Raw genomic sequence first — 12562 nt, 5'->3', positions numbered from 1 at the left:
CTTAAAATACCCTGTGGAGTCATTCATACAGTCACGGAGCTCCCTGGGCACTGGACTTCTACAGGGAAAAAGTTCTCCCCTGGAGCAGTACATCAGGGTGTGCTCGGAGCATAACAAAGGAGAGTGCATGACTGGGCCAGGCCTTGCAGCACTGCTACTTGGGAGGAGCCACTTCACCTTCTCATCATTTTCAACAAAGAATCTGGATCTTTTGTCCAAGTTCTCCCAAACTCCCCTAAGGTGTCTGTGTTCAACTGTTGGAGCTTGGTTTTGGCACCTCCCTGCCTGAAGTTACTTGTTCTCTACCTTGGTCCCGAGCCTGTGAGTAGAAAGCAGCCTCTGTTTTGAGGAGGTGGGAGTTACGTATACATTTATTTTTACTGTGACTTGTCCAGGACCACATTTAACAAAATGCCTTGTTTCCTTTGGTATTGTTTTTGAAAGGAAAGTTTTATTAAAATTGTTTTAGTTTGAATATAGAATAGTTTTATTAATTACGGCTTTATTTTGGAAAACTCATGAGTTTCAATTCAAATGTTTGCCAATGTCTTCTAAAGTAGGGTGATGCTCAGAGACAGTTGTTGAGAACTCATGGCTTAAGGACATATCTGGGGTATTCACATTTGAAGATTCTTTATTAATGAATGCCTTTGACTTAAATCTAACCAAAAACTGCAACATTATTCTTTGTACATTTTCATTATATAGTGTTAGCAAGCATAGTTGCAAACAAATAAAATACTTAAGTAATAAAAAATGTTAAAGGTATTACCATTTTGTCAAGCAGCCAATGTGAAACAATTTTCATGAAATATCTCCATTGTTTCACCCTAAATATTTAAGTCCGTTTGTATTTTACAGCATTGATAACTCTATTGACTAAAAATTTACATCTCATTTTCATTCACCACATATCACAAGCTTAATAGCCAGGCATGACTAGAAGATATAGTACAAGTAGTATAACTATAGAATATGTAAAGTATATTTATTTGAATCTCACATTTTAATAACTCAGAAGTGTATTTATCCTTGATGATTTGGTATATGTTTTTATGAAGAGATTTTTTTCAAATATTATTATAAGATCCAGAATATGAACTTCAAACTCTGGATAAGGTTTATTCCTTATTTAGCATATATGAGAACATTAAAAAAAAAGAGATACAGGGACTGTTATTGGAGTCTCAGTGGACAGGACATCCTAGAATTGAATCTAGTTCTGCATTGGCTAGTGCAGAGTATTCATATTCTTAATGTTTTATTTCTTTATCTATATATAACTACATGAATAGTACCTACCTTAATTGACTGAATTGAGGAAAAGTGAGTATATTAATACTAAGTGCTTTAAAAATTATCTTGTACAGAATGAAGATAAAATTTTTTTTACAAATATATCTAAGGGAATACTATTAACAAAAAAACACTTATTTTCCCATTAATGTCCATCTGTCTGACCATGCCTTACAGCAGCTAAGCTACTAATTCCATGTTCCTTATGTTAGGCTTAATTTGAAATAATTTTATCCACTATATATTACACATTAATTTCAACTTTGCTTTATCTATATTCTTATTTCTCAGCTTGACCCTGGTTTATTTTAATTGTAATTATGTTGCTAGGATGATGAAGCACACTCTGTTTCCTCTGTTACACTTTGCATCTCACCTTGGCAGGATTTGCAGCCTTTATGTCTTCCAAACTAGTGCCCAGGATCTCAGTCAGTTCCTCATCCAGTTCCCAGGAGCCATTTGCCTTTTGGAGGGAAATCAGGTGCAGAATGGCATTTTCTCCAAAACCTTTGTGAAAAATGAAAGAGATATGACAGGGGAAATTATGGATCACAGCCTAACTGAGGCAGTCTCCTGAAATAGGAGGCTGTTGTGAGGGTTCTGCAGGATGTCCACTGACTATTCCTAATCTGTAAGGGATGACCAGTTGCTCTGGGTTCTGAACACAACAGCAGCAGAGTCTGCTGGGGTCAAGTCCTAATGACAGGTGGACTGTGTAAACAGAGATTGTCAAGGGGACTCAAAGAACTAGAGGCTACTCAATTACAGTAGCCTCTGGACTGTATTGTAGATTAGTGAAGCTAGACTCATTCTGGCAAATACACAGGAATATCAAACCTCTCCTCCATCCTGCTGCCTCAGGTAAGTTGCCCCACAGGTAGAGAAAGGTCTAAGATGAAGATCATGGAAGGTTAATTTATAGCTACCATAAGTCAGAGACATAATCTGAGGTCCAATTCACCTTTGTGGTCATTTTGCAACTTGGGATTCTTGGTGGAAAAATCTGAGTTGTTCATCATGCTCATGGATTCTGTATCTTCCATACAATCCAATGAAAAGTAGCCTTCACAACATACATCATCTGTGATGAACAAAGATTGCTGAGAAAACTTGTTCTAGAAAGAAACTCCCTTATTCTGTAGAGTATGTGTTCATAGACCTCTAGGGATGCCTACCATATATTTCATGACCTTTTGATGAAATATCTTCACAAAGTATTGAATATAGTTCCACTTTTGAATCATATGATGGCCTGGAACCTGAAATACACAAATGAACATTGGAGACTGCAACATCCTCGTTGTTCTGTACCAATCAGAGATTTTTTTTTTAAGTGAGGATTAGAGGAGAGCAAGACAAGAGATAACACAATAGAGAAGGCATTATAGGTTTAAATAGAAATCAGGCACTGGGAAATATCTGGAGATCTATCACGATGACACCAACTAACAATCTAAGCTACAGAGGAGAGGCTACCTTAAATGCCCCTTCTGATAATGAGATTGATGACTAACTTATATGCCATCCTAAAGCCTTCATCCAGCAGCTGATGCAAGTAGAAGCAGACACCCACAGCTAAACACTGAACTGAAATAGAATCCAGTTGCAGAGAAGGAGGAGTGATAATCAAAGTGGTCAAGACAAGGCAGGTGAACTCTGCAGAAACAGCTGACCTGAACAAGGGGGAGCTCTTACTCTCCAGACTGAAAGCTGAGAAACCAGCATGAGACTAATCCAGACACCATGAACATGGGTGTTAGTAAGGAGACCTTGGGGATCTATGGGGCTTCTTGTAGTAGATCAGTACTTATCCCTAGATAGGAATGCACTTTTGGAGCCCATATCACATAGAGGTATATCTCTGAGCCTAGACACTCAGGGGAGGACCTAGGCCCTATCCCAAAGGATAGGACTGACTCTGAGGATCCCTTATAGAAGGCCTCACCCTCACTGTGGAGCAGAAAGGTATGGGATTATATAGGGTGTTAGGTGAAGGGGTTCAGGGAAGAAGGGAAAGAGAGGGAACTGGGATTGACATGTAAAACAATCTTGTTTCTAATTTAAATTAAAAATGGAGAAAAAGGGGAGGATTAGAGACATCAAATCCACCATCCATAGTAACCTCACTCACTAATCAAAAATGCACTATTCACCATGGTGGCCTCCTTCTGATATTGACACTCACCATCTAACCCCTCTTTCAACATCCTATTGAATCTTCTGGAACCCCTGACATGAGCTGAGCAAACACAGTTGAAGATCACATGCAGTACAGAAGATTCTTCCAGATACATCTTGATGTAAAAAGAACATTTTTTGTCTCACAAAGTTATTTTATCTTTGTTCCTTTCAAAAGATCAATGGCACCCTAAGCATCCAGGTTCACAAGGCTAGGATAGCAATTGTCTAAACCCAAGAATATTATCTTCTCTATCATCTGGGTTCTCTTCCATATATCCTCACTACTATCAACTGCCAACTATTTAAGTCAGCTAACATCAGTACCCACAGTACCAAAATGCCACCCTACAAGGTCCCAGTGCAATCCAAGCTCTTCCACAAATTTGAGAATTTTCACCATTCCTGTAAGTAGACCAGGCAATATCTTAATGGAAAGGTCTTTCCTTCCTCAGATGCAATAACTATGACTCTAACACACCTCTCCCATACCCTCAAGATATAGGTTTCGTACAGAGCTGTTTACCAGAAATATTGTAATGTTATTTTTAAAATACAACACCCATATTTTTAGTATTTTAACTATGGTTTTCTGTTTTAAACTGGTCATTGATATGAAGTGTACTTTCTAAGTCCCTTATTCTTCTATTTTTCATATATATTGCACTGTTTCATTCTTTATTTTTCAATCAACCTAAACATCAATGCAGCCAAATGCCTCCATTATCAATATCTTTAATTATAGCCATAATTTCTAATCATCAGAACTGTTACAAAATCCTACATTAGAAATCAATTCAGCACTCCACCTATTCCACTATTAAGTTTAAGTTGATGACAGTTGCTGTAAATTATTCAGAAAATCGAGGCCTCTAATTAGTGATTATGTTAACTGAAAAAAAGCATCAAATACAACTAGACCCTCTGCCTCCCCACAAAAATGACACACATTTCTGTTTGTTTGTTTTGTTTTTCATTAACTAATAACTCCTTGAAGCACTTTGAGATCTCCATCTTTTTCTTAATCCACTCTTCTACCACTAATATTATTAGATGTAATCTAGTCATCTGCAATCCATGTATCCATTGATTAAATATCAAGAACAGAAATTAGATTTAAAGTAAATTATTTCATTATTCAATGTTCATAGATGCTTCTGCATTGTAATGTGTCCTGATGTTCTTCTGTACCTCTGTAATAAATCTCTTTCACAGTTGGACTTACTTCTCAGGAAAATTTAAAGGAAGCCATAAATACTATTTGTGGAAGGATGGAGAAAACATGGAAAATTTAAGAAATGTAATTAAAATTAAATTCATGAGATTTGGGAAATTATCGTTGTTTATATTATGCACTTCAATAGCTAATAATCTTTATAAGAAAGTTTACATTATAATAAAACTTACCAGAGCTATATTGGCATAAGGTAGGCAAATATGAAAAAGTCATTGGCCTTGGAATCACTCTGGGAGCCAAAGGCCCCTGTACGGGCTGGTTGAGCTCCTTGTTTACAGCAATGAAAGCTGTGAAGGAGCTGAGGACTCCAGACTGAATGCTGATGTTCAACACATCCTCCTTTTCTCCATCTGATGTCTCATGGGAGCCCAAGTCCTTCATCTGAATCAAGGACTTTGCAGCCAACCGATGAATGGTGAAGCTGAAAGAAGACAGCACAAAACTAAGGAAAAGTAACTGCAAACCAAGTATCAAAGAATCCTAAAAACTAGTGACTGCAACTGAAAAGGCATGCAGACACAAAGGATTCAGATGAATGAATCAGAAAACGAAGAGTTTAGATGAAACCGCAGAAGTCAGTGAAAGGAATGGTTAAAACATCAAGAATGGGAGAGTAAGGGAATTGTCCTGGTTTGAATAGGCATGGCCTTCACAGACTCAGGTGTTTCAATGCTTATCCAATAGGGAGTGGTGCTGTTAGGAGGTGTGGCCTTATTCTTATAGGTATTTTGGAGGAAGTGTGCCACTGTGGAGGTCGGCTTGGAGGTCTCAGATGCTCAGACCACAGAAATAGCTTATGCATCATCTTGATTCAGTGTGGTGTTCTTTCTCTGTTGTCTTCAGATCAAGATACAGAACTCACAATTCCTTCTCCAACAACATGCCTCATTGCCACTATGCTTCCTGCCATGACAATCATGGTCTAAACAACTTTACTGTATGCCAGACTCAATTAAATGTTTTCCTTTATAAGACTTGTTATGGTCAATGTGTCACTTAACAACAACAGACGCCTTTAGCAAGTCAGTAAGTGAAAGGAGAAGACAAGATACAAGAGAGGTGGGCAAGAGCAGGATGGAGAAGCAAAGGTGAGTTCTTACCTGGCATTTGTCTTGGGTTGTAGGGAAAATGTCACCCTGTTTTCAAGACTCTTGCCTTTGAGGGTATACTTGAAGCACACTTTTCCTGAGCTCTCCACTTGCTGCAAATAAGACAAGAGCAGGAGTGTCAAAAGAGACAACAAGGTAAATGGTGAGAACTAGAGAAGCTTTTCAGCTCAGTGAATTATCACACTAAGAATCAAGTAGCATGGCATGAAGGAGAGGATAGGACGCTGGCTGCCTAGCAAGTAACATATCTTGCTGAATCCCAAGGAAACAGCACTGTTATTAAACTATTGATACAGTGTCTCACTGAGTAAAAGAATAAAAATTAATAGATACTTACAGGCATAGTCCCAGTGAGTTGGGCATAGATGATTAATCTCTGACCCCTAAAGATGACAGTCTGCTCTGAAGAAAGCATGCTAGCTGACAGCCCAGGAGGCAATTCCCAGCTCACAGAAATGTCTTCCACTGAACAGTTTAGAGCAAACTTCAGAGACCCAAGAGCCTGTTGGAAAAGAGAAGAGCCAGTCATATGTACTCACCAATGCTAAGAGAAAAATGCTATTCTTTCTCTCATTATATGTATGTAAACTTCCACTTGAGAGATGTGAAAGTGTAGGTGTGTGAGAGAAATTATTTAACAAGTAGACTTCTGAAAAAGTGAGTTTAAAAAAAAGGATAGGAACAATTTGGAGGAGAAAATTAGACATGATCAAAGATGTCTTGAATTTTCATATACTAATGAAGGAATGTGAACTTAGCATAAAATTGAGTCTATAACACACACACACACACACACACACACACACACACACACACACACACTTGTTTATATTTTCTTTTGTGTCTTTTGCATGGAGAATGTATTTCTACTGAATTACTAAGAGTACAGACTATAAGCTCAGACAGAGCAACTAAAATTTTTAACTTCTTTATCTCTGGTCTTCAAAACAAAAGCCCCACCCTCTTTATCTTCTCTTTGGATTCCCAACTAATGTAGTCAGATGCCAGTCTTTTGACATTAAAATTGGTTCAATTTTTTACTATGGTATGAAATAGACTCACAAAGTGTATGGCCTGAGACTCACGAAAGTGTCTCCTTTGCAGCAGGGTTCCTGTTGTGCTTCATAGTCACTCTGGACTTGCAACTCTGGTCCCTTAGCCAGTTCTCACCTTGGTCTGCATCCTGCCCTTGCCTGTGATAAACTCTGCAGTGCCCCCGGATACCCGGGCAATGCCTTTGATTAAACTGGTGGAGGCTCCTTCTCCAATACCAAATGAGAAACATCTGCAACAGTGAAATGATGAATGTTAAAATGGACCCTCCATAGCACAATTATCACTTCATATAGGATGCTAAAAAGCTCAGGAGGAGATAAGTCTGTAACTTCAAAGTCAGTGTAAAGCTAATATTTTTTCAGAAATCAGGCTTTATTTCTATGAGCTTTCAGAAATGCTTAAGTAAGTGACACAATTTAATGTCACAAGTCTTTTTCAGAGAAAGGCTCAGTTTCATGTTGTTAATGAAGATCAAGTGCTCAGAGAATTTACACAATATGTTCTATTTTTTCCATAAATTTCCTCCAAAAATATCTAATACTAAATTAAATATATGAAGATATAAATATTCTTCAAAATTTAAATAATCAAGTAAATGCACTGACACTTTGGCTGATACATTCAGTATCTGTGGACTTTTCATTAATGTGAGTAGTCAGCCACAAATCCTGTGATATGTGACCCTAGAATTAGGGTAATCAGCATGTAAGCATGAGGATCAATGTTTAGATTGTAGATTTGTCCCTCTAGGGAAGAAGAGGTGGGGGAGGAGAACAGGAGGACTGAGACAGGAGAGGTATAGAAGAGGGCAAGAAAACAGATGCCTTGATAGAGGGAGACAATACAGGTATGGAGAGAGGTCTGGCACAGGGAAAATGTTAGGATATCCACAGGGATGACCCCAACTATAAATATAGGCAGTGATAGAAAGGATGTCATTGATGTCTTTCCCCTAGAATGAGACTGATGCCTAACTTTGTTACCATTCCTAGAGCTTTCATCCAGTAGCTTTTTGAAGCAGAAATAGGCACCCACAGCTAAGCAATGAGCCATACTCCTGGAATCCAGTTGTGGAGAGGGAGGAAGGATGAGCAAAGGAGCCAAGATGGGGCTGCAGAAACCCACAGAAACAGTTTGAGACCCTAGTCATAAAGCTAATGAACAACATTGTACGAACCAATACCTCTGAATGTGGGTGCCAGGTAGGAGGCCAAGACAGTGTATGGGACCTCTAACAGTGAAGCCATTCTTTATCCCTAGAGCACAAATTGACTTTGGGAGCCAATTCCCTATGGAGGGATTCTATTGCAGCCCAGATACAGCAAGGAGGGCCTAGGTCCTCCCCAAATGATATGACATTCTTTGAAGGTGCCTGGTGGAGTGCCTCATTATCCCTGGGGAGAAGTTGAGTGGGTTGGGGTAAGAGTTGGTGGGGAACATAGGAGGATGGGAGGGCCAGTGGATGGGGGGATAGATATATAAATATGAGTAGTAATTAAAGAACTAATAAAATCAACCAATAAAGCAGTCACTATTGTTTTTAGCATTTTCAAGTTTATTGAAAAGACAAGCTAAAGCAGCCCAGATGCCTCTCAACAGAAGAATGGATAGAGAAATTGTGGTACATTTACACAATGGAGTACTACTCAGCAGAAAAAAAACAATGGAATCTTGAAATTTGAAGGAAAATGGAATGCACTCAAGAAACCATTCTGAGAGAGGTAACCCAATCACAAAAAGACAAACATGATATGTACTCACTCATATGTGGACCTGCTTTATGATACATAGTAGTGACCATGCTTTATCAGAGCTGTTTATAATGATGTTGCTCAGAATGGTTTCCTCCCATATGATGACTGAGAAACTAATTAAAAAAAATGGTGCCAGGTACCACAAGAGTAACAGAACTGTGCTGTTTTCTGGGATTTTGTTTTTCACTTTGTTGTTGTTGTTTGTTTGTTTTTTTGTTTTTTTTGTTTTTTTTTTAAATGAAGTGTGCTGGATGTCTCTACAATTTTTTTCAAATGACTGTAGAACCTGGAAAAGCTGTTGCTGCTATTGATGCATAACATATTGCCATTATATATATATATATATATATATATATATATATATATTAATTGAAACTCAAATATGTGATGAATCCAAAGTGTTTCAGTGAGTGCTCACCTGTGCATGCAAATTTGATTTCATCTTTAGTAAGTGGTAAAGCTATATGCTTGCCAAAAAAAAATAAGTGACACACTGGAAGACAAATGTCACACAATTTCAATTTTATGGTAACCTAGAAATGATGAACTTATGGGAACAGAGAGCAGAATTGTGGCTATTAGGCTTCAATGTGGGTCTTTTAACAATGGGAAAACGATTGGTTTAAGGATATAAAACTGCAGTTGGACAAGAGGCATGGACTCTGTGATGTCTTGAGGTCTACTGAGAGCATGATAAATATGGTTGATAACAATATGCTATATTTTAAAAGTTGTGAGATAGTATACTTTAAGTGTTCTCAAAACAAAAATGAATATGTGTGATATAACATGTTAATTGGTTTAATTTAGGGATGCCATTGTGAACATACTGTATTGTGTATCATAATTCTGCATGATTTTATTTATAAGCTAAATAAATGAATGGAAAAGACAAGTTGATTATTGGAGTTTCCATGCTTTTGTCATGCAGACAACCTGGAGGTGAAAGTCACAAACTCTTAGATTCTGATATTAAAGAACTCACATATAAGATTCAAGAAAAAAACTGAGTTCTACTCACAGAAATACTAGATTGGATTATTCATCCCAGGGAAAATTAGATACCTATAAACAACAATTTTTAAGAATTTGTGTAAAAGCAGACAACTACCAAGACAATAGGCTCCAATGACTGCTTATAGACATGAAGCTAGAATCCAAGACCTAAAAATGAAAAGAAGAAAAGAGTGGCATTCATGGAAGACTGAACAGCCAGGCAGTTTCAGAGTAGTAGGAAAACTATAGAGTTCTGTGCTTTGAGGGTGGTAGATATCCCTGAAAACACCTGAGAACTTTTCACAGAATAATGTAAAAATACTAATACCTAGGAGGTAGAGATACCTAAGAAATGATGCAGCCATGAACTTCATCACACTTTAGATGGAATAACACTGTCAGTTTCTAGTCTAGGCAAACACTGAGCGCACAGAGTAAGTATATTAGGGGAAAAATACCATCTGAATACCAATAGTCCAAAAATACCTACTAAGTCATCTATGTCTGAAAAGCATATTGGCCACTTCAAATAAATAATTAAGAAAGAAATTTTTTCATAAACTAGGAAAAGGGCATCATTTTTGACATCAAGTTTGCATAGATACCAAAACTTCACAATATACAATTTATAGGATTACTTCCCCATTAATAAATATTGAATCAAACTGAAAATCCTGATATTAATCGGCATACCTACAAACACCTGATTTTTGACAAAGAAGCTAAAGATATACAATGGAATAAGGAGAGCATCTTAAACAAATGATGCTGGCATAACTGGATGCTGGCATGTAGAAGACTGCGGTTAGATCTATATCTATTGCCATGCATAAAACTTATGTCCAAATGGATCAAAACCTCAACATAAATCCAGACACTTTGAATCTCTTAGAGGAGCAAGTGGGAAGTATCCTTGAATGAATTGGTACAGGAGATAGCTTCCTGAACATTACACCTGTAGCACGACACTGAAATACACAATTAATAAATGGGACCTCCTGAAACTGAGAATCTTCTATAAGGCAAAGGACACAGTCAGCAAGACAAAATGGCAGTCCACAGAATGGGAAAAGATATATGCCAACCCCATACCTGACAGATCAGCCCTGACAGAGGGCTGATCTCCAAAATTTACAGAGAACTCAAGAAGCTAGTTTCCAAAACACCAAATAATCCAATTAAAAAGTGGGGTACCTAACTAAATAGAGAATCCTCAACAGAGGAATCTAAAATGGCTGAAAGACACATAAGAAAGTGCTCAACATCCTTAGCCATCAGTTATTTGTCAATCAAAACAAACCTGAGATACCATCATAGTCTTGTCAGAATGGCTAAAATAAAAAATACCAATGATAATGTATGCTGGAGAGCATGTGGAGAAAGGAGAACACTCCTCCACTGCTGGTGGGAGACCAAATTTATATAGCCACTTTGGAAATAAGTATGATGATTCCTCAGAAAAATGGGAATCAGTCTACCACAATATTCATCAATCCCACTCTTAGACATATACCCAAAAGAAGCACATTCATACAACAAAGACATCTGTTCACCTATGTTCATAGCAGTATTATTTGTAATAGCCAGAACCTGGAAGCAACCTAGATGCCTCTCAACTGAAGAAATGCATAGAGAAAATGTGGTACATTTATATAATGGAGTACTACTCAGTGGAAAAAATAATGGAAGTTTGAAATTGGCAGGCAAATGGATGGAACAAGAAGAAACCATTCTGATCAAGGTAACCCAATCACAAAAAGAGAAGCATGGTATGCACTCACTCATATATGGACTTTACACATAGAACAAAGTATTACCAGCCTAAAATCCACACCACTGGAGAAGGTAGGCAATAAGGAGGACTCAAAGAGAAACCTACATGGTCCCCCAGAGAAGGAGAAAGGGACAAAATCTCCTGAGTAAATTGGGAGTCTGGGTGAGGGGAGATGGGGCTAGGAGAATGAGAAGGGGAGAAAAGGAGGAGTGGGGAAGACATAAAAGAGCATGAAGTTAGAGTACAGGGAAAAACAGAAGAGAGCAAAATAAGAAATAGCATCAGAGAGGGAGCCAGTATAGGTTTAAAGAGAAATCAGGCATAGGGAAATGTGCAGAAATCTGAAAGCATGACAGAGGAGAGGCTAACTGTCAATAATCATGACAGTTATGATTACTTCCAATCTAATTCTTTGTCTTTCTCTTTCAGGCAACTCAGAAGAGAAGGGATTGGAAAGTATAAGAACTTGGAAAGTGAGTACAAAGAAAATGAAAAAAATATTTTAGAAAATGTAAAGGTAAGGAAGCATGAAGGCACACACCTTTAATCTCAGAATTTAATAACCTCAGACAAGAGGCTCAAAACACATTGGCCCTAGGTTTTGTAGAGAAATAATGGTTCAAAATGCCTGACCAAAAACAGAGACTTTGGAGCATGCTTGAATCCTAGCACTAGGAGGCTGAGGCTGAAAGGTGAATTTAATGCCAGTCTGGGCTGCATAGCATAACTAATGCCAGAATACTTTATGGTGTAAGGGTCAAGAAAGAAAGAGAGATTAGGGGGGAAGAGGGAGGCAGGGAGGGAGACAGGATGGGAGGGAGGGAAGAAATCTAGAAGTATTAGCAAGTACCTCCTGGAATTGACATATTCACTATGCAAAGCCAATGACCAGAAACTCAAGGGAAAAATAAAAGCTTATGAATTAATTTTTGTATTTGCCAGACATAAAACCTGGCAAATAACATAAACGTACTGCTAAATATAGATAATAAATATAGATTTTCCATTTCAAAGTACAAGAAAAAGACATTTGAAAAGATATATAGCTATTTGAAGATATAAATATGTTTAACCTGATCTAAATATCTCTAAATAAATAATATGTGTGAAGCCTGATGAAATGTCCATGAATGATACAATTTTATGTTTTTTATGTATCAAT

The 12562-nt window shown here is 37.6% G+C and overlaps 1 protein-coding gene across 3 annotated transcripts in view; it reads right to left on the bottom strand.

Annotated features, from left to right (window-relative positions):
• LOC100759681 (von Willebrand factor A domain-containing protein 5A) overlaps positions 1–12562 on the bottom strand; it is a 32237-nt gene that overhangs the window by 3316 nt on the left and 16359 nt on the right. For 2 of the 3 annotated variants that reach the window (XM_027411839.2, XM_027411840.2), the window contains 7 exons: positions 6991–7105; positions 6158–6322; positions 5812–5912; positions 4882–5132; positions 2472–2555; positions 2258–2377; positions 1673–1803 (listed from right to left, as the gene is read on the bottom strand). In XM_027411839.2, coding sequence (XP_027267640.1) covers positions 1673–1803; positions 2258–2377; positions 2472–2555; positions 4882–5132; positions 5812–5912; positions 6158–6322; positions 6991–7105 — 967 coding nt within the window. Of the gene's footprint in view, positions 1–1672; positions 1804–2257; positions 2378–2471; positions 2556–3489; positions 3591–4881; positions 5133–5811; positions 5913–6157; positions 6323–6990; positions 7106–12562 lie in introns of those variants that run through there. The other variant, XM_027411842.2, reaches the window with a different exon arrangement.

Source organism: Cricetulus griseus, chromosome 4, assembly GCF_003668045.3.
Source record: "Cricetulus griseus strain 17A/GY chromosome 4, alternate assembly CriGri-PICRH-1.0, whole genome shotgun sequence".
Classification (NCBI taxonomy): Eukaryota; Metazoa; Chordata; class Mammalia; order Rodentia; family Cricetidae; genus Cricetulus; species Cricetulus griseus.
This window is presented reverse-complemented; position numbering and strand designations above follow the sequence as displayed.